This window comes from Rhipicephalus sanguineus, chromosome 5 (genome assembly GCF_013339695.2).
Source record: "Rhipicephalus sanguineus isolate Rsan-2018 chromosome 5, BIME_Rsan_1.4, whole genome shotgun sequence".
Taxonomy (NCBI): Eukaryota; Metazoa; Arthropoda; class Arachnida; order Ixodida; family Ixodidae; genus Rhipicephalus; species Rhipicephalus sanguineus.
In genome coordinates this window covers 112338526-112364817 of record NC_051180.1, presented here as the reverse complement: position 1 = coordinate 112364817, position 26292 = coordinate 112338526, and the positions used below count along the sequence as shown (strand labels likewise).

Sequence of the window (26292 nt, the reverse complement as noted above, 5' to 3'; positions counted from 1 at the left end):
GCACCTCACTTCTCTGCAGAATGACGAATAATGGAGTAGTAAGTGCTTCCCAACTTCACAAAAGTTATGATTTATGGCATAGTAGGTGCCTTGCTTGTGTACTTGTAGTATTAGTAGCCCCAAGAGTGTTTACGACGGGCTCTAGAATGCTGCTCTTGCAGCTTTCGCTGTGACTGTGCTGTGCTTTTGGCGCAGGCGAAGTGTTTTTTTGACAGTCTCATGGCTTATCTGGCATCATCTTAGTTTGGTAAAAGTGGTGCGTTTTTGTGTGTCCAAGGGCAATTTACTAATATAAAAGTGAAACCATTTTGCATTTTAATGCTTCTTTAGGACATTGTGTGCGCAGGTTGTTGCTGCCACTGACCTAAGAAAGACAAGGAAGTCAGAGCCCCTGAAAAACGCTTTATTTTAGCCTCAAATGTACACATGCATCTGAATGAGTTTCTGTGGCACCCTTTCCTGAGTCGATGCCATGCTTGAATATCTTGCTCGAAGTTGACAATTTTGAGCCCCTCGAAAATTGCATACTATAAAGCAAAGCAGTAGATCACAAGGCCACTCCTGTGTAAGGCATGTTCTGCTTACTTCCTAATGGCTTTCTCCTTTCTTTCCAGCCACCTGAAAAGAAAATTTATCGGAAAGCAGTCAGGTGTGCTTTGTGATCCAAAAAGTATGTTGAAAGGGCTTGCAGTCCAATCCTACAAATGGAAACTTTGTCATTTATGAACAGAATGTCCCAACCAGACGATGACAAGACCATTGAAAACAAGAGTCAGTAGTTCTTGCACCTGCGACACGAAGAATGCTGAGCGTCGGGTACTGGGCACAGCAGCTGATGACATTTACTGTTATACAAAGTCATACTGTTTTTAGTCATATACTGTTTTATACAAAGTTATAGTATTGTGTTTAGGCACACACCTTAGATTGATTGCAGTGTGCTGCAATCAATCAAAGGTGTGTGCCTAAAAATAATTTGAAACTCCGTGTACTTCATTGCTGTTTGAATGCCTGACAACCTGCAAAGTTCAAGATTTCTAAAAGCCTGCAGACACATAACCAAGGAGCGAGGAAGAAGAGACAGAGTAGCATGCATTTTTTTTATTGCAATAGCAATTATATGGACCTTCTGAACGGGTCCTAGCCATCGCCGTTGCCATCATGTTCCATACAAAGTTTAAATCAATTACACTGCCCCGCGCATCGCATATTCAACTCGCAAGTGCTGGCAACGAATGAGGCTGAAGCAGACATGAAACAAGTCGGCCATCTCAGTCGCATGGAAGGTGCATGTGAGGCCTGCGATCGATTGCTTCTCAAGCAGAGAGGACACACCCCACCCATCTTTCATCGGGTGAAGGAGCATGAAGGGATGGCGAGGGAGGGGGACTGCGTTGCTTGAGCAGCTACTGCGAACTTTGATCATAAGAGTGGCAAACGACCCCTATACCGTTGTAACTACTGTGCTCTCACTACCTACTTCACATTCAGACAACAGGGAGCATGATAACCACTTCTTTCCCTGGAGCTTCACTTGCACTAGCTTTTGTAGTTACGCAAGATAGGATGCGAAAGAGTTAGCTGCTAGCCTTACTTTGTACAACATTGCAATTTGTTGTTATCACATCCGTTGCTTCGCACTTGTGGCGAAACTGTTTTTTTTAATGCTTGCTCATAGCACACGACTTTTAGAGATACCACAGTGCTGTGGTCATCCCTTCTTTGTCTTGTGTTCCTTCAAAGATCTTGCTGTTTCCCTTCCCTTTGCAAGCATGGGCAGAGGTCTACCTGTGGAGACTACCTGTGAAATGCACCCATCCATTGATGCAACGTGCCACACAACACATAGTCCACGCCAGCCATGCTACACACAGCATTTCCTAAATCATAACACAAAATAGTCTCAGTCAGTTCTTCCTAAACAACAAGAAATGCAACCGATCAGAGTGCTTTGTCTGCCCCTGCTGCCAAACAAGCTGGCCATGCAGAGGCTCAGCAACATTAACGCCAGAAGCCAAGGACAGAATGTTGCGCACAAAATGTTCATTCATTACAAAACCCCACTTCCCTCCCGACCACACACTAAGCAAGTATTCATTGGCACTGCTTGTGCCAGTACAAAGAAAAGGGAGAAGACGACCAACAAAAATTTTGAAAAGCAACTGTCGGTGAACAAAGTAACTGAAGAGTAATAAACTACATTTCATTAAGTCCTCAAGTACTAGTACTTGCTTGGGGCAATAACTGGTCAGTGTAATCAAGAAAGGAAGTAATTGTAGTTTGTTACTCTTGCAATGGTAGGTTGAGAGACAAGTAGCAAGACATTCATGAGGTGAGAAGTTATATTTTACAAATAATTGTGACATCAAAAAATGGGTCAAATTACAATACGCTTTTTTCATTTTTCTGTGCTGCACTCCGCTGTTTTGGTAGGGGCCGGGACAACCGCTATCGCCAGAAATAAAGCCTCCATGATCAAGAGGCGGTTTGCAACTTCCTCGCTAGGGGAAGGGTGCATGCACCGTGCAATCGTGAAAAAGGCACATTGCACGCAAGTGTATTGCCCAACTTACCCGTTTGAAATCGCCCATGTTTGTGGCATTGATAGGGCTGCCAAAGATCACCAGGGAGTTGATGCGCGTGGTTTCAGTTCCCGTCTGGTTGTCCTTGACAAAGATCTGAAAGTGACAATAGGATACTTCATTTATCTGCATAGATAAAATCTTTAGACTACTACACAGGACAAAAAACGTTGCGTGGCTTAGCTCGGCTATGCCAGGATATACGTAGCGTTAGCAAAGGTTCAGCTGATTATTCTTAGCTTTCCTGATTGCCTAGGATTAGCTTGATAACCATGCTTACTGCTGTTCCAATGACACACACACTGTATACGTATCATGTGGCACATGTATATTTATTCTGATAGGCAACTACTTCGGGATTTGATAAGTTAAGCTTCTCCGCTCTTCTGCACCGTTGAGCAGCATTTGCACTCTCCTTCTCCATGGCTATACCACAATGGCAAACGCCAGTCAGAGGCGCTATCGAGCGGCTCCAGCACAGTGTCAGACGGCAACTGCACAGCGAAGGCGAATAGCTGCACGCGCACCGGCGGAGTGCGCAGGACGTGCCAGCTCTGGTGTGCCAGCTGTGTGACATCACTGATCCCTGCCTGTCTTGACACTGATAAAATATCCTTTCATAAGTGAATCTCAAACGAGCTTACGGACCTGGTAATGTTTGGTGGTTCTTTCATGAGGAACTTCTTTCATAAAAGCGCAGTCAAATTCATCACAATGCTGGAACCACCATGAGATATGAAATTTAAGTAAGTGAGGTTCGTGTTTGTTTTCCAGCATTAATCACAAACTTTTTTTAAACAAACTTAATGTGACGTAAGCTTTCCACATCGAATATTGTGTGGTTTGAAGTAGAGTTTCGAAGTAACGTCAAAACTCTGTGACAACAAACAGAGCTGATGTGGGAATCTTCAAACAAAGGTATAAAACAATGTTTTGTGTCTGTTTCTCCTCTGGCTTATCGACTCCCTTCTAAATTTATGGAGGACCTATTTTAGTAATCCACAAGTGTACACTTCCCTCATACAAAGGCACAGACCTGGCACCATCGCTGCATTGTGAAGGAAGTAGCGAGATGAAGAAAACTGCAGCTTGAATACCACTTTTCTGCAAATACTTCGAACGGGTTTTGCAGATTAAGTAAGCATACTTTTATGTAGGCATTTGTTAACATTTTTCTTAGTGCCATCAATAATTTAACATTCAGTTAATTCAGACTTTTTTTTCTATCCCACGAAATATGAGTTCGCAGGCTCTTGCTGTATCATTTCACCAGTCATATTGACGTTTCGGAAAAAAGAAAATTCTTTTTCCACCAATGTCGTTGATGGCCCATTCAACATCTCATCAAACATGATAGTGTCTCTACCAAAGTGACCAGTTTTACAATATGCAGCACACTCTCATTTAAACGAATATATGTACAGTATAAGCCGCTGTTGCTTTCTCGGTTGCTATGTTGCTTTTGGCCAGATCTGGCATAGCTCCCATAGCATCCAATGCATTGGGAACCCTGCTGTTATTTCATAAATGTAGGACCGGTCCCATATGATATGTTGCGAACTGCCAATCCGAGCTGGCCTGAATGGCCATGGAGAGTGGCCATATTGATTTTTCACGCAGCTTGCCTGACTTGACTATTAGATTAGCCACACAATGTGATGTAAATGCCGCTCAACATGCGTTTTTGATTCCTGCCAGCAAAGGCATAAACCCAAGATCTGTATTTGCTATTTACACATGGCACATATGGCGTGACTCGTTTTTGTGCACACAGTTAGCAAAAGTAAGACCAAGATCGGCTGGTTGCGCCATTGCATTGGCACATCGTTGTCCAAGCTTCCTGTGGCCTTTTCGCGCTCGCAAACTGTCACGGTGGTTGTGCAAGTGTGCTGCGTGTGCTTAGTTTTGTCACGCCTCCCACTGCTTGAGCTAACGGAACCGCACACAATGAATATGTTTCTGTGAATGACACCTTTCTTGCCTCCGTGGTTCTGCCCACCGATGAGATTGCGGCTGAGTGTGCCGATGCATGCAGTGATGAACTTATGAAGAGGGGCCGTATTCTTGGACGACCACTTTTGGAGATATAGTGAACTCCCGTTAAGACGAACTCGGTTAAGACGAATTCTCGCTTATACCGAACAACACGGGACCATTCACGGGAACAACACGGGAATTTCCGCATCTTGAATGTCGCAATTACCCTGTTATGGATTTTATTATCATTGAGCCTCTTGGGATTGAAAATGTAATTAAGGGTCTTAAAGGGACACTAAAGGCAAATATTAAGTCGACGTTGATTGTTGAAATAGCGGTCCAGAAACCTCGTAGCGCTGCTTTTGTGCCAAGGAAGTGCTTATTTTGAAATAAAATCACGTTTTTAGTAGTCCGCATAGCGTTAGCGCGCTTCAAATCTCCCGCCTGAAAATACGACTCTCATACGTCACTGCTGCCATGCCCAACGTTGCCCGCTTTTACTGCGCGGCCGCCGACACTAGTAGCAGCCGAGCGGAAGTAGCGGGACCCACAGTAGCAACAACGGCGCTGCGGCAAAGACTTGCTCGGATGGGCACATTCAAAGCCGTCACCAAGTTGCGGTTGGTCTCGTAATCCTCAGTACGAAAGTGCAGCGAGCACACACGCAGAGGTTTTGACTGTTTAGCACACTGGCGCAATGGCATGACACTAAGCCACTTCGAGCGTAAGGGTTCATTCCGCGGCACCCAGTGAAAAGACACACCGGTTTCCTTGCTGCAGCACTGGCGTTGTGCACCATTCGGGCATCCGGCAATATCACACGCATGCGGCATTTTGTCGAACTTTTTGTCAGAGCGACCTTCACGAGCGCGCAAAACACGCACGGCAGTACGCGATCCCGAAACTACCACTGAGACGGGCGAGGCACAGCTCGGCGAAAACGGAACCTTTGAACCACGCGCGCCGTTCCCCATGGCAACGCCACGGAGGTTTTGTTTTCCATGAATCAAGCGGAAACGAACAAACAGCATTTTATTACGTCTTTTGATGCTCGGAATGTTCTTTTTTTACTGCTGCTAGTTTGATTACTAGTGATTTATTGTAGGCCGACTTCCCTACGTCATCGGGATCACTTCGAAAATGTCCCACTCGTGGCGCTCGTCATGTGATACATTTAGCTTAATTTCTCGGTAAGTAGGGCACTGCTGTTGATAATATTGCCGTTTTAGAAGTTGCCATACATTGGGCTTTCACTCTAACATAAATTGTTATTTGCCTTTAGTGTCCCTTTAAGTTGTCATCAAGTCCTGGTGCAGATTCAATCAATGCAAAATTTCTGAAAAGTACTGTTGTTTATTCATCTGTTCTACTTTCAAGAATCTTTCAGCAATCCTTAGACACCCATCAGCTACCTGCTGATTGGAAGGTCGGGAAGGTGGTCCCGATTCACAAGTCCGGCAGCAGAAATTCACCCCTCAACTACCGCCCCATCTCACTCACCAGCATTCCCTGCAAGGTTCTCGAACATATTCTGTATTCACACTTAGCAAAGCACCTAGACAGTAATTCATTTTTCACGAAAGCTCAACATGGTTTCCGTAAAAACTTGTCTTGCGAAACACAACTTCTTTCTTTTACTCACAGCCTCCATCTTATTCTTGACAAAGGTTCTTTCGCTGACTGTGTCTTTTTCGACTTTGCCAAGGCTTTCGACTAAGTATGTCACCAACTTCTTCTCTTTAAACTTAGTAAGCTTAGTCTTGACCCTAACCTGTTTAGATGGCTTGAGAATTTCCTCTTAAATCGGTCACAGTACGTGGCATCAAACGGTCATAGATCTTCATTTAACCACGTGGACTCAGGTGTGCCGCAGGGATCAGTTTTAGGCCCTCTTCTTTTCCTCATCTACATTAATGACTTACCAAACGCTGTTTTCTCTAACATTTATCTTTTCGCAGATGACTGCGTTATCCTCCGCGAAATCTCGGATAACAACGATAACAGGTCTGTACAAGATGATATTAACGCTATCTCTAACTGGTGTGATGAATCGTTAATGCAACTTAACGTGACTAAATGTAAAACAATGCGTGTAACTCGTAACAATATTCCTCCGCCAAACTATTAATCTTAATAACATTCCCCTAGAAGCCGTAACATTCTACAAGTACCTTGGCGTCTACATAACCTCGACACTTTCCTGGTCCTTACACATTGATAAGATAATTAGTAATACTAACCGCATGTTAGGATATATCCGGCAAAATTTCTCTTCTGCTCCTTCCTCATTAAAATTAATCTTATATAAAACACTCATTAGGAGTAAAATGGACTACGCATCATCCATCTGGGACCCTCACTCCGCTACCCATATTCAATCGCTTGAACTAATCCAAAATAATGCCGCGCGTTTCATTTATAGCAATTACAGCCGAACATCAAGCGTAACTTCCATGAAAAACTCCTTACTTCTTCCTCCCCTCTCATCCCGACGTAAGTGTTTTCGCCTTGCTTTATTCCATAACTTATATTTCTACAATTCCTACCTGCGTGATAACCTTATATCATCTCCTTCTTACATTTCCTCTCGCATTGATAATGTCCATAAGGTTGGGATAATGCACTGCCATACCAGAACCTGTCACGAATCATTTATTCCTAGGACGTCTCAAGAATGGAACCACCTTCCCGGCACAATTGTTTCTATCAAGGACCACTCAAAGTTTCGCTCGGCCATTTCGGACATCATCACTCCCGGACTTAACTGACCAATTATTCTTTGTCTTAACTAGCCACTTTTGCTGCTTTGTTTTGTTTTACTTTTGTATATATTGTTAACCACTCCCCTCTGTAATACTTCAGGTCTTGAGGGTAAATAAAATGAAATGAAATGAAATTTATTTGGTTTCCCATAGACTCAATGCAAAAAAAATTCGCTTAAGACGAACCGCCCAACTGTACTCTTCTGTTAAGACGAACTTTCGCGATGATCGACAACGCTAGCGATTCTGCGAAACGAACACTGCAGTCTTGGTGGGGCATTCAGGCGACCGAGAAAAAGCAAAAATGATGAAAAAAAGCACTTCCTGGAGCAAAGACGCGAAGCAAATCGCGACGCGGAGCGCGCGAGATAAACGAAGAAGACCGGTCAGCGGATAAAGCCGGTATCCCCTCTCACCCCCAGCCTGTGGGTGGGGGAGCTGTGGGCTTTATCAGCAAGGAAAGCAACAAAAAGAGTGGGGGATTTACAACTTGGACCCCCAAGCCATTGCGTCCTTTTGTATCCCTCCCCCCCCCCCCCCCGTTCTTCGGCTTCCCAGCTGGAGTACAAAGGAGAACAGAACAACACAAGAGCTTGGGGCCCCTCAGCCGTGGTCAGAGGGGGCACCGCAAGGGGAGTGGGGGAAAAAAAAAGAAAGCGACAACAGGAACAAAAATGGTCTGTGCATTAAAATCGAGTACGAAACCGAAACCACGATCGCGGCGCACTCCCGTCAGAGGGGTCGGTTGCATTGTCATCGCCATCACACAATGGCGGCCGAGCACATGTATTTTGTGGTCAATTCGCGTTGGTTCGCCTAGGACCTGTACGCGTTCTATCTGTTCCCAGTGAAGTGCAAATTGTGATGAGCCATTTTGATTATGGAAGTGCACGACAAAGGAAGGCTATTTTGCACAGTGAATATAGCTGCGTCGTGTCTTTTTCTTGGCGAGGCTTGTGACTGTGAGTAGCCCGATGGGATATCTTCAGCTGCACGTCGATCAGGAAAAGTTACTACGGGCCGAAAACGGGAAATATCCGGTCCTCGAAGAAAACCTTGCAGACTTTCTTAAGCAACTCAGCGTATAATGACTTTGTTCTTCGTAAGGAAATGCCAGCAGCACTAAAGAAAACAGAAGAAACTGAGCCAGGAAGAAAGAGACAGGAACAGGTAGGATGCTACCTGTTCCTGTCTCTTTTTTCCTGGCTCAGTTTCTTCTGTTTTCTTTAGTGCTGCTGGCATTTCCTTACGAAGAACTATGTACCAACTTGCCCAACAAGCCACCCTAATGACTTTGTCAAGGCAACAGCACGCGACCGAGGCGTATCCAGAAGTGATCTTAGAGCCAGCAAAACAGGCTCACAGAAGAAAACGAACTGCCAGGACAATAAATTTTACATTCTTTGAAGGAAAATTGTGCTTGTCTCTTAATTTTTTTTTCTAATCGTCAACATAGGAGCGTGTTACAGTTTTATCATTAAAATGTGGTAGCAAATATCTTCACGAGCATTTTTATTTTTGAATGCACGAAATCGGGTGCTCGTAAGATTCGTGTAAATACTCTGCTTGAAGGCATAGTCTTTATCTAGATGAGCCAAATAAATGCTTTTTCTTGCCTTTTTGCCCCACATTGTAAGTCTACTGCATTCAGTGTTTCAAGTAACATACAGTAGAACCCCGCTGATACGTTTTTGAAGGGACCGTAGGAAATAAACGTAAGAGACGGGAAACGTAAGAGACGAAAAACAGGAAAAACGGCAAAATATTTAGTGGTATGAATTTTATTTCAATTCTTACGAGCAGCACGAAAATTGGCGCGCTCAGCCGCGATCTAGTCGATGGATAGAAACGCGGAGCTTAGGACGGCCTCATCTACAGAAATGTAATCAACGTATGTGACTTTTTTAACACCAACAGCTGTAGGCATGAAAGAACTAAGCACACGCAATCACGACCGGCGCGGCGAGTCCGACCGCAAACCGCACGCACGACCATGCGAGCTCCAACCAGCTCGAACTCCTCCCGTTCTCCGACAAATAACGATGATGATGAGTCTACGCCAACGCGATGGCAGAAGTGAATGCCAATCTCAAAGGCCTTGCTTTCGCAAGCAGTTACGTCATACACGCCATGTTTGTGCAATACAAATCTCAAAGGCCATGCTTTTGTCAGTAGTAAATGCCAATCTCGAAGGCCTTGCTTTCGCGAGCAGTTACGTCATAGACGCCATCTTTGCAATTTGAATCTCGAAGGCCATGCTTTTGTTTGCATCAATTGAAAGATTCTGTTGCTTGCGACTCTCATGCGGCTAATATTACGGTCAAACGAGGCCAAGCTGCGTGAAAATGCACCATGGCCGCTCTCTTTGGTAGTCACTCGGTCGGCTCCGAGCGCACTTCGCGACGTATCATACGGGAACGTACGACAGTTACGACGTAACAGCGGGGTTCCCAATACATTGTATCCTATGGGAGCTATGCCGGGACCGGCGGAAAACGACGTAACAGACGGGAAAACGCAGCAGTGAGGAACGTAACAGCGGGGTTCTACTGCATTTGGATGCACTTGGCATGTTAGCATCTCTCTTTTTGGGGGCACTTCTGATAAGCCGAACTCCTGATAAGACGAACAGATAAGACTCCTGATAGAACTCCTGAGATATGATAGATAAGACTCCTGAGAGAACAGAACTCCTGATAAGACGAACAGATAAGATGAACAGTTCGTCTTAACGGGAGTCTACTGCACTTTCACCTTCACGAGGTGTCCGGCCATCTATGAATCATGCCTATCTGGCATTGTGCCAACAATGGTAACCCAGCGGGCCAAGAATGTTATCGCTCAGAGACGTCGGTGCTTTCGGCAATAATCTCGCAAAAATGAAAGTATCGTGCCATGTGGTCGCTTAAGAATACCGCTCCGGGAACCAGCGCCAATGTTCTCATCAGCCGTAAAGGCAGCAAATTTACTTAGAAGAAATGTACGTTGGAGGATTCATAATGAAAGTCAATCAGCACTGCAGGTGCATAATTAGCGCAAGAAAGTCAGTCTCAGGTCAGTAATTTGTACCAATTAGTCCAACTTTCATCTCTAACAGTGCAGTTGTTCGCCTTGTCCTGACTCGTCAAAATAAAATTCATCACCCAGCGCTGCACGATTTTTTTTTTCGAGCAAAGGAAGTGAAAGTAAATTAAATTGTGTGCATTTTGCTACAACTCTCACTGATCAATCGTTCCCGTTTCTTGGCTCCAAGACCTTCTATACGATACCCTGAAAAACATACCAATAGCGTTCTACTGCACACCCAAAAGCCTCACATACAAAGAAGTTGTAAAGGCCATTTTCTTGACTAGGCAGTTCGATCGCTGCGCTGATTCACCGAGATAATGGACCAGGAAATCACATACCTGCAGGTTCTGCACATTCTGGAACTTCACGAAACGCAGAGGTGTGACTACTCCTTCTTCAAGGTCCTTGCCCTCGAGCCTGCATGCGGTCAACAAGCCGGGATCACAAATCCACACATGGTAGCCATGTTGGATTAGCAAAACACGAAAACCCTAGGTGCCCATCTAGACAGCTTCTTTCAACGTCAGAATAACGGAGCACGAGCTCCGTAATATGCCAAAACATGCCACGACCTTTGGCGATCACTTGCAATATACTGGCCTCCTCCTTGATGGTAGCGCAAGCTAAATGACAGAGACAATGGGAAAGGCACACACGACACACCTGTTATCCCTGTCATTTAGCTTGGCATGGAACAGCATGGCACAGCATGGTATACCAACAAGCCTAGGTTGCCACCCTCATCGACTGGTTGGTGACATCAGGTTTCTGAACAGTTGAGATTGCTTGCAAGGTAAGTATAAAAGGGCATTGCATTACAGTCTCTACAGCTGCTTTGGCTCGCTACCTGCCAAACAGCGACAACAAGATTATCAAATGAGGCCTTATGCTGCATTGTTAGCATGATAAAATACCCTCAGCGTTGCATGCTCTCTCTCTCTCGCCTGCTATGGTGACAAGGAGGAAAGCGTGTGGGCACACTGCAATGCACTGATATGTATGCCCCCCAGTGATTCTCACTGACGACCATCTAAAGAGATTACGCGCACCTTTTTCGATAATTTCTCTTGCTTGGCATGTGCTGCCACGCTTCGGGAATAAGTGAAATTTTTTTGACGCGCTGATGTCTCTCCGTTGTTCTTTTCTTTTTTCTTTTCTTGCTTTCCGAAGTGGCACGGTGGCTTTCACTTGCACATCAGAATGTGTGCACGTGGTGCGGCTGGTTTTGGTTTCATTCTTCGGGTGGTTATCGCTTCTTGCGCCCGTAAAGCTGATGGCTGTCTGGTGTCTAATCTCTCAAAAGGTGATCACTTGTGACTCTCGTTTATTGCTTCCTGGGGCGTGACTACATTTGTTTCCGTGCAGCGCTAAATTACACAAACGCCGCCGCCATGGTTGCATCTCCTGTTTTGGGGAGCACGAAAATTTTTTACCGGAAAAGTACTATGGTGCACTTATTTTTGTATGTCTGTGTGCTGTGTTTAATACAATACATAATTTTTATTTATAAAAAGTCGTATGAGTGTCTTTTTTTTGGATTTTCTTGATATTACCACGAATAAGCCATGTGTATGTAACAACAAAAAGGATTTTTTGTCCCTTTACGGTCATGCAAAATATTTTAGACAATTCTTTTCTGAAATAGAATCATCTTAAGAATTTATTTCAGCAATAAAATGATTGCACATTTTTGGACTGCATTTTGCGAAAAAATTCGACCCTCAAAGGGTTAACTTGAGAACCAGGGACCACATTTACAGAGCGAGTCATGTTGTTCACGATGTCCTCTTCACAGTGGCAGTGTGGCACACGTGAAGAAAGAAAGACACCCAGGTCTGACACACTGTAGTACATGATCAGTGTAAGTGATGCTATTGTGCTCATTCCACATCAGCGAAATGCCATCAGAACCTCGGGTGTTGTCCCAAGTGGCACGACACCACTTTCTCTTTTCATCAAACTGACCAGTTTGCTCTCCACTCACTACGACAAATGCACAACATGAAAACCTGTCGTACACCACAAGACCCATCTTCTTTAATTAAGCAATTTCAAATAGTAGTTGAGTCTTTAAACTCGTACCGCGCTCAACAAACTAAGTGCCCAGCCTTCAAGAGGTTGATCTTAAAGTCGGGGGCCTGCCCTGACGTGTCAGCATGATTGATTGCCAGAATTACCCATTCCAGTGTGTGCTGCCGATATAAAGCTTTGAAATTGGCGATCACGCCACCACTCAACGGCTGCAGGCCCGCTGTAGTATTGGGCGACAGGAGCACCAACTCAATTGAAGTTAGTTTTCGGTTAACAGTGTGAGCATTGCAGTTGTTAAGCAACACAACCACTTTTTATATTTCCCCTCAATGATTTCATTGAACTCCCGCAGCCATCTGATGCAAAAGTCCCTAGTCATCCAGGCCTTCTTGTTGCCGAGATAGTGGACTGGGATGTACTTGTTTCTGAAGCATGTCAGCTTCTTACACCGTCCTACCATGCAGGGCTCGAGGCGATCCCATCCAAGCTTGCGCATAAAATTCCAACCACACGTACGCGTCATAACGCGTCAGCGCGTGTTTTGTAGACTCGGCATCACATTGTGCTCCTATGGTGACAGAGGACACAGAGCTACAGGTTTCACGAGTTGCCACACGTCGCCGCGCGTCACCGTGACAAAGGCAACCGAGACATTTGCCTGTTACAGCACTAACGGCAGCATGAAAAAAGATTCGCCCAAATTTGTTCCGGACACAAAATAATTCTAATTGAATAAAGTGATGTCTAAAGTGTGTCTCTTCAACAAAGTGGCTCACAGTAGCAAAACCACTCACGAGATCAGGAGCCCCGACCGCCCCACGACACTGGCTGCCTAAGTGAAGCGGCTCACTTCGCTTTTCACATTTGTTCTTCACATTAAGTACATTGAGAAAACTAATTGCATATATTAATGGATGACATTGGAATAAAATGTTAACCGTACTGGGGAAACTAAGTGCTGTATAACGAGCTCACACTGGATCGCAAACAGCATCAGTTGGGTGAATATACAGTGCAGGGAAGTGCACTTACGGTTTTTTTAAAGGGTCTATTGATTCATGATGCAAAAACTCACAGGGTCCCTTACGCATTTGCCTCAAACGACTAGAAGGTGAAGGCTGTCTTCTTTTTTTTTTCTCAGTCAATGTATTGATTCTCCCCCGGCCCCTTCCAAAAGCTTTCTGCAGCTGACCTGGTTTTGCCCTGCCTCCGTGATCGGCTTAGCTTTGATCAAGCGACGATGTCACACGATGATATCATGTGACAACACGTCATCTGACGTCATCATGTGACGATTTTTTGCAGCACTCATGTTGGTGCCATGCCGACGGTCAATTTTCGCGTTTTATGAGGCATCTAAGGCTTTTGCCTTAATTAGCTCCGATACTGAGGTCATTTGATGATTACTACTTGGAAAAGTGTTTCAGGACCCCTTTAAGAGGGCAAGTCTTCGACAGCAGCATATGAAAAAAAAAAAGTGTCGTCTGATCACAGTTGTAAATGTATCTTTCTGCATAGCGTTCCAGCATGGTAGGCATCTTCGCACGCAGTCACTACTTCACCTCCACATTCAACGACACTGCTCCCCCACCAAGTTTTTGTGGATGGTGTTGTGCCAGTCTTTGAAATAACTGAATTCAACCTCCACCAGGCGCATATTCTTTTTCCCATGAAGAAATGCGAACTTCTTCGCCTTTGCGGCCATTACTGGACCACTGATTAGGTTTTTCGACTTAGGGTGTTGCACAATAAGGGGTATGCGCATATGTGGAGTTCTATGGGACGGTAAACAGGAGTCAGAAAAGACCGTGTTATAGCCAGTCTTGCACTATACACGGTTACGTTATATGTGGTCTAAGCTGTATACGTATGTTTTTTTTCCTCAAAGCCTCGATGCATAAGTTGTTCTTATCGTATAACTGATCTATCATTCTGAGTAGACTGCAGTGCTACTGCCTCTACAGCTACTCATGCTTGTGACTACACCACAGGGAGATAACAAACAAAATGCGAGCTGTGCTACATAGAGTAGTGCGTGATACGATACGCCAGACTTCCCACATGTTTTCCTCACCGTTCCAGAGGTGAGAAGTGAAAAAAAGCATTTAGGTGCACCCTTTCTCTCCAGCCACTGCCTCAAAAGATGTTGTTTGCTTTGGCAGCCATTCTCTGTATCATGGGACATGACTTAAAAAATGTGCGCACAAAAACCACAAGTAATTTATCCATTTCACAACTGGCACCAGCCGGACTTTCCATTTATCTCCTTGATCCTACTTTGCAGCAGCAGTGAAACTTCGTAATATAGAAATTGCAGATAATTATGCTTTGTTATATTGAGGTAAGATATACACGATGTTCTATGGATACAAAGTTATGTAAATTTAAATACTTAATTATATTGAATTTCCTTGTGTCAAGATTTCACTGTATGTGCATTTCCAATTCATGTTGGCTGACATCATAATCATGCAGCTGGTCACTTAAATGACCCGGGAAAGCTCCAAGCACAGTAACTAGGCTAATTGTTTGGTGTCGTTTAAACAATAACACCAGCACGGTAGTTTCATTCCCATATAATGCAAGGATCCTGTTAACTCACACAAGCGTCTGCACAGGCTCCATTCCAACTGCTTGGTCAAATCCCAGAGTCCTGGGCTGGTTGATGAACAACTTCACGGTTTTGGGACCCAGAGCTGGAAGAACAGTCATAAGATATTAGCCCACTTTAGGTCTGCGTAATGTTCTCACAATCCTTTTCCTCTTCCAAGGGACAATTACGAGGACAAGTACTGCACCGTCTTCCTTCAGTTGGATGCTAATTTAGCACTGTTTGTGCACCACATAGTAGCAACACAATACGTACTTCAGTTTTTTTTACATTATGGATGTGTGGCTGAACATGTGAAGTCATCAAGGTACTACTGTGCGATGCACACACTTGCTACAACCAGATTGTTGTAACAACGGCTCTAGCAGTGGCGGGAGCTCGCACGCGAGCGGCAGCGCCGAAGTCGAGCAGCAAACCCCAAGCTTCGAGAGCAGGAAGCGCAAGCCAAGCGGCAGCGGAGGGACGCCACCAACCCCGATGTTTGAGAGAAGGAATCGCAAAGGAAACGAAGTCCACCACAGCTTAACATGCAAGAACCAGTGTTAAACAGAAAGAACAACCCCATCACGAAACACAACAAAACACGCAACACCAAAACACAGAAACAAAACACTTTATGATGGGACCTGAAAAACCCGACCTGCATGGACACCTCGCCTATCATTCCTCAATAGGCGAGGTGTCCATGCAGGTTGGGTTTTGCAGGTGCTATCATAAAGTGTTTTGTTTCTGTGTTTTGGTGTTGTATGTGAGTTTTGCTGTGATTCGTGGTGTTGTTATTTCTGTTTAATGGTGATTCTTGCATGTTAAGCTGTATCTGTGACTCCGCTGCAAGGAATGCCCATCGGCATGCCTGCCATACGTGGTCCATGTTCCACAAGAGTGGGACTCCACGAAATCTCCTAGTGCGCTGCAAGCAACGTGCAAAGGCGTGCCTGCCACATGCAGCCCGCGTCCAACAAGAACGCTCGACGAGAAGTGCTTGCACCAGCGCCTCCTCTATTTTTCAGTGCCTGGGCGAATGCTCTCCTCGGGCCGTCGAGCGCGCGCTCCGCGTCCACTCGCCACTGCCGCGTGGTGGCGCTGTGCAAGTAGACTACGGGAAGCTGGCGCTGAATGGCCGCGCGTATCACAAAGCTCACGAATTCGTGTTTGCAGCCGTGTTTAGTTGCATTTGTGCTTCTTGCAAGCTTTCGCAGGTACAGGGGGATGGAAAGAAACGCGAACATAGCGGCGCGCTGTTTTCATTACGCTCTAACCGTGGTGGCAATAAAAAGATGCTAGATGGTCTTTTATTGTGTCATGGATGACGTCGTCTTTTCATCATTCATCCAGGCTATAACCACTTGAAAATAAATGCGAAACAGCAAAGAATGCAGATGCCGCATGTTCGCGTGTCTTTCCATCCCCGCTGTGCGTATTCCGCAGGCAGTCTGTTTGATAGTATTCGCATTTTATTTTCTATTTCAGGCTATTGCAACCGCCCCAATGCTTTAGTATGTCATACTGGTTTGTTCCTCTCTGCATATGGAACTGAAAGAAATCACGGTTTTCTTTTTTTTATTTCCCTTTATTGTTAAAGAAAAAAAATCTCACAGGGTCCCTTATACATTCATTTAAGACGACTGAAAGGCGAAAGCCATCTTCTTCTTTTTCTTTCAGTCAATGAAAGAAAGAGAAAGAAAAAGAGGAACATTCCCTGCCTCCCTCCAAGATACCTGAGGAGCCAGATACTAAGGCTACAACAATCCGTCGACAAATACAAAGACGAGCTCAAGCAACTGACAACAGGCCGCGCCGTTTTTCACGCCTTTCACATTGGCTCAAGTTGAGAGTCGGCACTACGATTTTATACTTGAACGACGTCTGTTCACACACATCGGTCAGTGTTGCAGGAGGCGCGCGACATATGTAGCTGTTTTTGTTTGTTTTTTGTACCACCACGATTGAACTGGTTTAAGCTCAGCAATGGTGGAATCACTCGGCATAGTTCCTCTTTTTCTGGCACCAGCTGTTGCTTTCTCCCGGTGGCAACAAACGTAATTCTCAAAAGCTTTACGAAGGGAACGGGCGATCACGTATATCCCTGGAAGCAGTCTAATGACATTTCATGCTATTTAGCGCATGCACTCCAGGCTTGCACATAGTGTGCTACACCAGCAGAAGGTAGCACGCATCAGGGAACTTTAAGCGCCCAAGCTTTCAGTATTAGCTCCTGGCAGATGCTGCTTTCGAAAATCGACTTTCAGACAGTCAAAAACCGACTCTCAGTCAAGCGAACATAACGGTGACAAAACAATTTTCCGCGCATCACTGGCATGCGTTCTTTGGTATTGGGCTAGCAGACGACGCGCGAGTGTCTCGATCAAATAGCCGCGAAAGACACATGCCTTCAAAATGGGCTGGTTGCCCAGGACGACAAGTGCTTCACGATTCCAGTTTACAAGTTTTAATTATACTTTGAACAACGCGGATACAGCCGAAAATTGAACCATAAAGCAGCTTCGAATGCAGCCGCGGCATTCGTTTCCGCGAGCGACGACGCGACGGCGGGTCTACTACAGTGGCGGTGCCCGGCGGCTAAAAGCCGCGCTAACGCCGACGGTCGGTTCCCATTGCGCTCCGCTCCTTCGCCCAGGCACAGAAAAATAGAGGAGGCACTGGCTTGCACAGACTGGTATATAAGCGCATCTGGTGTGTGTTGGGCTCTCTCTCTGGCCTTCGCTGGCCCTCTCTCTTCTCTTCTGTCTGTTTCTTCACCCTTGCCTTGTGAAGGTGCGTCTCTGCACTCTTTTCTAAAACACTTATAAATATGTAAATTAAACGTGGCTTCTTCGTAAGAAGCTTAGTCCTTCGCTGGAGCCTGGGTGACAGCCTCTATAACCCTCCTCGTTCACATCAACACCAAAAATCACCGCAGAATACAGAAAACAGTGAAGGAACGACTACAGATCCGCTGTTTCCTTAGATTTCACTTTGTGGAACTGGGTTGAGATTTTGCACTTCGTTTAGGAGCCTTTCTTGTTTGTTGCAGATGCTTTTGCACAAGCCTACAGTGTACAAGGGCACACAGCTGTACAAAAACATTGGCACTCTGTCTGATAGCACCAATTTTGAGGCTGTGAAACATTTGCCAAGCATGAATTGATGACGTTGTCTTTATAGCCATATGTTAGGCCTGCTCTTGATTAGCAAGTACTCTACAGCAACATTGCGAGAGGGAAGCTGCAGATGAGACGGTGGCAAGATGATGATGAGATGGAATGGATAGAGTAACAGACACGACAAAGCCAGTTTGAAGCTTTCAACGGTTTCCATTAAAAAGTAGGGGTGTGCGAATATTCGAAATTTCGAATATTTTTCGAATAGTGTTTGCTATTCGATTCGCACTGCAATTTTACTATTCGAACTTCCCAAAAACAAATACAGTCAAGGTCAGACTGAAAGTGCCCCCTTCAGAGTTTCAATATGCTTCACCTCATTACACTCTCGTATTGCGGCAAAGCTGCCTTTCAAGCTCCGTTACGGTCGAACTTGGCAAAGAGACGGTCAACGTTCGATTAAAAGTGGTCCCTAGATTTTCAATATGCTTCACCTCACCACACCCCCGCATTGCAGCAAAGCTGCCTTTCAAGCTCCGTTACGGTCGAACTTAGCCAAGACACAGTCAACGTCCGATTAAAAGTGGTCCCGAGATTTTCAATATGCTTCGCCTCATCACACCCCCGCATTGCAGCAAAGCTGCCTTTCAAGCTCCTCTACGGTCGCAAATGCATTAACTCAAGAAAACGCTGGTTCCAACATGGAGATGAAAGGTGTGGCAGAGGTGGGGGCTCAATTAATGCTGTTTTGGACCTAAAATTTGGGCAGGAGATCCGAAAAGTCGGACGCCAAAACTTTTTAGCATCCAAAATTTCCAGATGTTCTTATATATCAACATCTACGAGGCAGATTTGGAACTCCGGACTTGAAGGGAGCACACCCTTGTCCGCCACATCAGTTGGGCTTCCACAGAAGTTGAAAGAGGAGGAGAGGCTGAGGAAATGGCATCTTTGCCTACCACATGTAAAGTGTTGTCGGCAACACTTTGGTTGCACCAAATCATGTACATAAATACAATTCAGCCTCTACATTGCGCTTCAACCTAGCGAAAAGAAACACTTTCATGTTGCTATCTCATAAGAATATGCTTAGGAATCCTCTCCAACTTTTTTTTCTGCAATTTCGCTTCGAAGTATTCGAAAAATATTCTAGAAATATTCGAAAAATATTCGATTCTATTCGCACTCACACTTCAATATTCGAATTCGCTTCGCACCCAAAATTTTGCTATCCGCACAGCTCTATTAAAAAGGCAACAGAAAACAGAAAAGCTCAAAAGAAAGTTTCAGTACTTACTACTAGGTGCTTGAAATTTGATAGAGTGGAGTTTCACAGGCTGTGTGAATCCCAGAGAAATGATCAGCTGCAAGGAAATAACCAAGGTATTACCACGAGCCTGGTGACACAAGAATGATTGAATGCTTGTTCAAAGTGTAAAACAAACATGGCCCAACACTAATGCAATAGACATTGCAATTTATTTCAAATACCCTCAATTACTAATGGCATTACAGAGAGGAGTGGTTATGTAACACAATGTTAGACAAAACAGCTTGACAACACGAATTATCCAGGCCGCTGGCAATTAGAAAAGTAATGTTTCATAGCATAAGCCTGGACTGCAATGTGCACAACCTAAAACATGTTTTATTCCATTGTATGTTTTTGTAAATATACGACAAACAACCTTCCCAGTGCCACTTCCGAGACGATTCGGTGACCCAAACATGCACAGCTCCTTGCTACTTCCAAGTACTATACATTCGGTTTCCTTTTGTGAAAAATTCCCAGCCTTTTGTGGCAAATTTGTGCAAAAGGGAACATTGCTGAGATTTTGTGTCGGATGTGGAGAGGACATCTGAAGATAAACTACTGCCCGACTTTAAGTGATGAAACCCCATTCTGATAACCCAAAAGATGTGGATTCATTCCTGGCTGCGGCAGTCACATTTCAATGGAGGCAAAATGTTCCAGGCCCGTGTCCTGTGTGATTTCAGTGCATGTTATCGAACCCCAGGTGGTTTAAATTGTCCAGAGCCTTCCACTACGACGCCTCTCATAGCCTGAGTCACTTTGAGACGTTCAACCCCATAACCAAACCTATAATCTGATCACTCAGATAATTCCGCATTAATTTTGACCTCATAGAAACCTGAACAGCTGTCTATATCTAAGTACACAAGCATTTTTACATTTGCATTGCATAGGTATGATGCCTGTGAACACCAACAAAAGTTTAATTCACAAGCTATGACACACTGAGTCACATTCTTGCTCTCTTTTCTTTTTTTCATGCAATGCTCAAGCTCTCTGCTGCAACTTTGGATTACACTTCTCAGTTTTCTGTGCCATGTTATGAGTGGGACGTGTCATTGGCCACACCAGCATAAGAATGCATATCCGCAGCTCGATTCATGCCTTGCTAGATGGTTGCTTCGCACAATGTGGGCGTTCTTCTAGTAATTGTAGCCATGAGTTGCCTAAAAAATGAATTGAACACCGGCATGTTTCCTATCATTAGGAAACATGCATGCTGTTACCCTATGGATGTGACTGACACGGTGCATTTAGTCGTTCATGCAGTGAATGACTGGGTACACTTGCCACTGAGCCGAATCCTATTATCGGCACTGTCAGCATGTGCGTTGTCAACCTAAGTGTCCAACGTACATGGTGCGCTATCAATCCAGCGAAATGTTCAGTAATTTTTTTCAGGTGTTATCAGTCTCAATCAGCACAAACACAGCATGGTTAAGTATATTTAATGCAGCTGCAATGCAATAATTCCCACATTGCAGTGTTGATTTTCATTGACTGAAGCGACAATGTTTATTGGCACAGGTGCCCCACATGGCCAAAAAGAGCCAACAGATTTGCAGAGTTGCTTTGTAGTATCAAAGGCACTCTCGTTACATCAACTTTACGTGTCATGTGGCTCCCTATGACATTCCCAGTGTCCAGTTGGGATGACTACGTGTGTGGAGCATACCGTGACAAGACATTTACAACGCTTCATGGGCGTCGGCAGGGGGGTGCAAAAGGGGCACTTGCCCCCCTCAAGACACACCAGCACTTGCCCCCACCCAAGCTACACCAGTACTCTCCCCCTCCCCCAGCCGCCATGCAACACTGCTTTGCACCCCCCAAGACAAAATCCTGCCGACGCTCCTGCAACGCTTCTCTACTAGAATGCTTGCTTGTGGCTCTTGTGCACCATTAGCAACAGAGATTAGCAAGTCGTTACAGACAAGTCGTTAATGGTCATCACAACTGTTGCAGCGTGAAAAGACACGTACGACAAAGAGGGAAACGAGCACGTATAGCATTCATCGTACCTGCTCATCGCAGTCAGATTCCAAGTAGCCATCTCCCGACGACAAACAGCCTGAAAGTGGGTGGTCATCAGACTCATTTAAGCATTCCTGAGCACTGCGATCGAAGAATGTTGACATGTCAACCTGAAAAAGAGAGAGAGCACGCACAATTATGTTAACTTTACTAAGTGAATTCACCAATTATCCCTGAACTGAATGTGCTACCAGCTTTCCAAAACAGTTTGGGGAAATTTAAGGAAGCTATGTGAATGAAGCAATGAAAGCTTGAACCTTTTCACTACAGTTGCTACATATGTAATATGACTAAGCAATTTTGAACACAACCAAAAACCTTTTTCTTTTCTTTTGCACATTTGTACAATGACGTCATCATACAGCCTTCTCTAGTGAAGATAGAGAGCACTGGTGGTAAAATATGGTAACTTGCGTACTTTCCATTTCTATCAGTCAATAAAGAGTTACACCTCACATCAAACATCTAGCCTCTCAGAATGGTTAAGTAACATACCGAATCTGAGCTCATGAATGCGAACGGGATTCTCAGGAGAGAGAAACCTTAATTTGGACGTCATGTGTCGCCATGTGACAACCTGTCAGGAAATCGCCATTTGTGACTTAGGAATAAACTCATTGAGCATGGCACTTCTAAGGAAGGCTATCGCTTCAATATACTCCTGCAACTGTATCCATTCATGTTAATAAACTAATGTCCCCATCCATGTAATGCAGAACAGTTTGCATATGGCCACAGAATGAGAGACTGGTTCACCTGCAAAGTCCGAGTCTGCAGAGTGGGAAAACACAAAAACGCGAAGAACATGCTACAAGCCGCATCCCCTGAACTACTGCCTTATTTGGAAAGCCAAACACTGGAAATTAGAATGAAAAAAACAAAAAAACTGATGTGTTTTGAATTTTAATGTACAAATTGCACCTGCGGTAGTGAAATTGCTTGAGAGCAATTTTAGATGTTCCGAGCTCACACAGCATTTCTAAACACTATTTGAATGCTTTTCCTTAGGCCAAAGATGCAGGCTGAAAGAGTTGACGCTAAGCTGCAATTTTACTCAAGCGTTAAAGATGATGTATTTCAGTCCATATTCCTACATGGTAAAAATGTATTACCACGCTCAAGATGACTTGCAACACGAGAGCGTGCGGCCAAGCAAGCTCCCACAGTGTGCATGGCTTCCAGTTGCCCTTATTTCTACAATTGTTCTCTCACATGGAATCACTCCTAAATGAGAGAACAGTATGTAGTTGCACACACAGTATACACCTTTGACCAAATGTTGCGGGCCAGATGTAGTGAACCGAATTTACCTGATGCCTTTTAGTGTAATATAAAACTGACGATTACCGCCTAGCCGCGGCATTGCCTACATAGCACTAATTCATTCATCAATTTGAGGTTGTGAGGGCCAAGTTTACAAAAGAAAATAGAAATTTCGCGCTGCTCTTGGTCTGCACATTTGTCATCAAAGGTGTTACCTTGTGCACGGCATGCGACTATGGCGACGGCACACACGTAGAATTCAACATGCGAGCTTGGTACTTGCATGGCCCTGAACTTTCTCGGTGGCAGCTCCCTCCGGAGGCTCGGCACTGAGAAGTTCCCGGATCTTGGCTTCGAGGGTGTTCGGGTCGGCGCCTCGCAGGGTGGCTAGCTTCGCCTTGGCCCGGAAGAAAACGAATGTCGGCACGGCGCTTACGCCCTGGGCGGCGGCGATTTCTTGACATTGGTCAATGTCCACCTTCAAGAACACTGCCTGCGTGTACTTGTTGCTTAGGGAGTCGAACACGGGTGCCATCCTCTGACAGGGTCCACACCTGCGATGCAGCGATAAAGAAGTTGTAACCAGGTACCGCGAGTACGGTGTGACCACATTCCCTGACAACACGCTCATTTGATCGACCAGATGCAGTTCGAAAGTCTACCACGACGACGACGTGTGACAGTCATAACCACACGGATAAAACATCTAAGTGTACGACGGTCCCGTAAACATAATTAGACGCTGGAATGTTTCGTTCGCTTCTCTACTCAAAAGAAAGTAAGAGCCACGGAACTGCGATGGGGCCCACTATCTGCTAATGAGATGATTAGCGAACCATGTAGTGACAGAACTGACGCGACAAACACGCCCTAAAATAAAAGTTCACGCCAAGGGAAAGCTTTGGTGCATCCACAAGCATTAACGACGCTAAAATGCCTCAGAAAAAGGCGATGAAGTGGCTTTTGCACACAGTGATTCATTGACGGTAATTTTGTAACGCGACGGCGCGCCAATGATGTCAGCACCTTTGCACATCGGTTGTTCAGGCAGCGGTACAGCTATCTCCTTACCAACTCGCCGTAAAATCCACTATGACAAGGCTGGCTCCAGAATTGGACAGTTCGGCTTGAAAGCGAGCATCGTCGGTCACTTGTTTCACTGGCATCTTTGAAAGAAATATCCGATATTCGACGGAAAGCACACGATCGAGGTAACCGGCGGAAAGACAGTTTTGTAGAGCGCGATGCCACTACGGACGCACGAGGAACTACTCTTTCGCAAAAATGTTTAAATTGGTTTCGGTTTCTATTCTTACACGTACGAGCCGATTTATCAGCCTGTGTGTTTTATCTACCGTCTTGTAGTTCTTAGAGAAATTCGCATCTTGTAAAATGGCACTTTCACAGAACAAATTACAAAGTGAAACTTTACGAGCTAATCAGAACTAAAGATCATGATGTTTTCACCGGCCAGTAAACTGCTGAAGGCACCAAGAGACCAACTACAGGACTACACTGTCCAACGAACAGGCAATCTAGAAAAGACTGATAAAACTAAACACCGTGCTACGATATGGTGTTTGATCTACGTCTAACTGCTATTGTGGCAGGGTACCACATGGCAATAGAATAAAAGGGACGAATAAATCAACAAGCCTTTTATTCAGCAACAGGAACGTACCCAGGAAGGGTAGGTGCTTTTACTTCGTCGACAGTAAAGCACGTAGTGCTTGCGTTCACTGTTTATTTTTTTTTAACGTTAACCTGCAACGCCAAGGTAACAAAGGAAAAACAAAAGAAAGCCCCCCCAGGCTTGCTTGACTCGTCCGAGTCCGAGGAAGTCCATCACCTTGGCCATGCACTTTCACTTCCTTGAAGACGCGATGGAACTCCAGGGACACGCCGATCCATAGCCCTGGCCGGTCAGCTTGGTCTTGGCGCACTTGTCTTGCAACACCGACGAAGAAGATGAAGACATAAAAAAAGAAAAAGACAGGAAGGGCGGATGAAGGCTCGAGCCGGCTCGCCCAGGAAGTGCCGGCCGCCACGTCATTCTTCGTTTTCCTCAGTCTTCTTGTTCGGCTCGATGTCGTACTCTTTGAGCAGGTCGTTGAACATGGCACGCTGCTTGTCCCTGGTGGCCTCGAAGACGTTCTCGTACTTCCCCTTGGCCAGGAGCACCACGTTCCTCAGGTCGTCCGAGGACATGATCTTCTCGAGCTTCTCGTGCAGACGCTCCAGGAGACGCGACACCTGCACCTTTCGCAGGCGGTTGTAGTCGAGGTCGGCAAGCATGAGCCTGTAGCTGCACTCGTCCAAGATGCGCACCACGTGCCGGGTGTTCTTGATGTCGCGGCAGTCGACGCGGTAGACCCGCGGCACGACCCGCATGGCGCGGCAACGCATCAGGAACGCCGCGTTGTTGGCGTACGAGGCGAGGTCAAACATGGAGCGGAAGTAGCGGTTCACCATCTCCATGGGGCGGCGACCGTAGGTCTTTCGCAGGTGCCGCTTCAGCGACGACGGGCTCGAGTGCGATTGCTGCTGCTGCTTGTTCGCCGATGTCTCGCTCATCTCGGTCTTGTCGAGCGCGCTCGTCTCCAGAGTGTCGCCGGCCGCCTTGTTCGACTCCTCGGGCATCGTACCTACTCACACTCGCTGCTAGGGGCGGTTCCCGAATTCCGAACGGACGCCGCACGAGCCACTGCCGTTCGAGGCGCAGAGCGGGCTGAGCGTGCTGCACTTGCTGCACCCGCCACGAGAGGCACTGCCGCTGGCACTGCGACTGGCCATGCGAAGGGATCTTTGCGGCCACGTGCAATGATAAGTTGTTCGAAGCCGTTCGTAGTACATGTGTGGCAGCGACGCGCTGAGAGCAGTTTTTTGTCGCGCTGCGATTTTTCGAGCAGAACGCGACGACGCGTTGTTCTGATCGATAATCCGCTTCTTCGCAAGAATAGTACTGGAATCAGCGCTTGTCGCGGCCGCGTTCTCTGCAGGCATGTCGTCTGGCCGGCTATAATACATTCCTTTTTTATATCTCTTTATTAAAAAAAAAACTTTTGTACATAGACAGTTTCAGAAGCTGCAGCGCCTTCTTTAACGAATATGTGACCAGTTGACTGAAAACATGGAAACAAGTACGAAGTATTGGGATGGACGAAGACGAAGACAATTATAATGCTAGGTAGGTACGTTCATTTTAATACCTGGGTTCAACATACTGAATATATTATGGCGCTCCCACATTCAACATATCGCATCTAGTAGAGAATTCATGCGGTTGACTTTTTGCGAGTCAGCAGAGTGATTCGAACGCACTGGAAGACTCTGATGATTTGTTGTACGCGTGTCCTCCCATTCTTCGAGTTCGGCTGTATGTTATTCTGTGGAGGGTCCTACTTACAAAGTGCGTCTAATTCTAGTAGTCGTGATGCATTGCGTTTCTGTTTTGACCTTCCAAAGTGTGTAGGGAATATTTTCTCTCATGAAACAGAGTTGCGTTCTCTTTAAATTTAGTGGCCGCCCCAGTGGCCCAGTGGTTACT

At 45.5% G+C, this 26292-nt stretch overlaps 2 protein-coding genes across 2 annotated transcripts; both read right to left on the bottom strand.

Moving 5' to 3' along the window:
* Window positions 1–390: 390 nt before the first annotated feature.
* Window positions 391–23985, bottom strand: LOC119394143 (thioredoxin-like protein 1). The gene is made up of 8 exons (XM_037661398.2): window positions 23817–23985; window positions 23029–23299; window positions 21470–21592; window positions 19431–19497; window positions 15024–15117; window positions 10729–10807; window positions 2574–2678; window positions 391–618 (listed from the first exon to the last, which is right to left on the bottom strand). The coding sequence occupies exons 1-8, from the start codon at window positions 23909–23911 to the stop codon at window positions 589–591; spliced, it is 864 nt and encodes a 287-aa protein (XP_037517326.1). The 5' UTR covers window positions 23912–23985; the 3' UTR covers window positions 391–588.
* Window positions 23986–24388: 403 nt separating this feature from the next.
* LOC119394142 (uncharacterized) lies at window positions 24389–25533 on the bottom strand. The gene has a single exon (XM_037661396.2). It carries the CDS (start codon window positions 25383–25385, stop codon window positions 24795–24797), a length of 591 nt encoding a protein of 196 aa, XP_037517324.1. The 5' UTR covers window positions 25386–25533; the 3' UTR covers window positions 24389–24794.
* Between the last annotated feature and the right edge of the window lie 759 nt (window positions 25534–26292).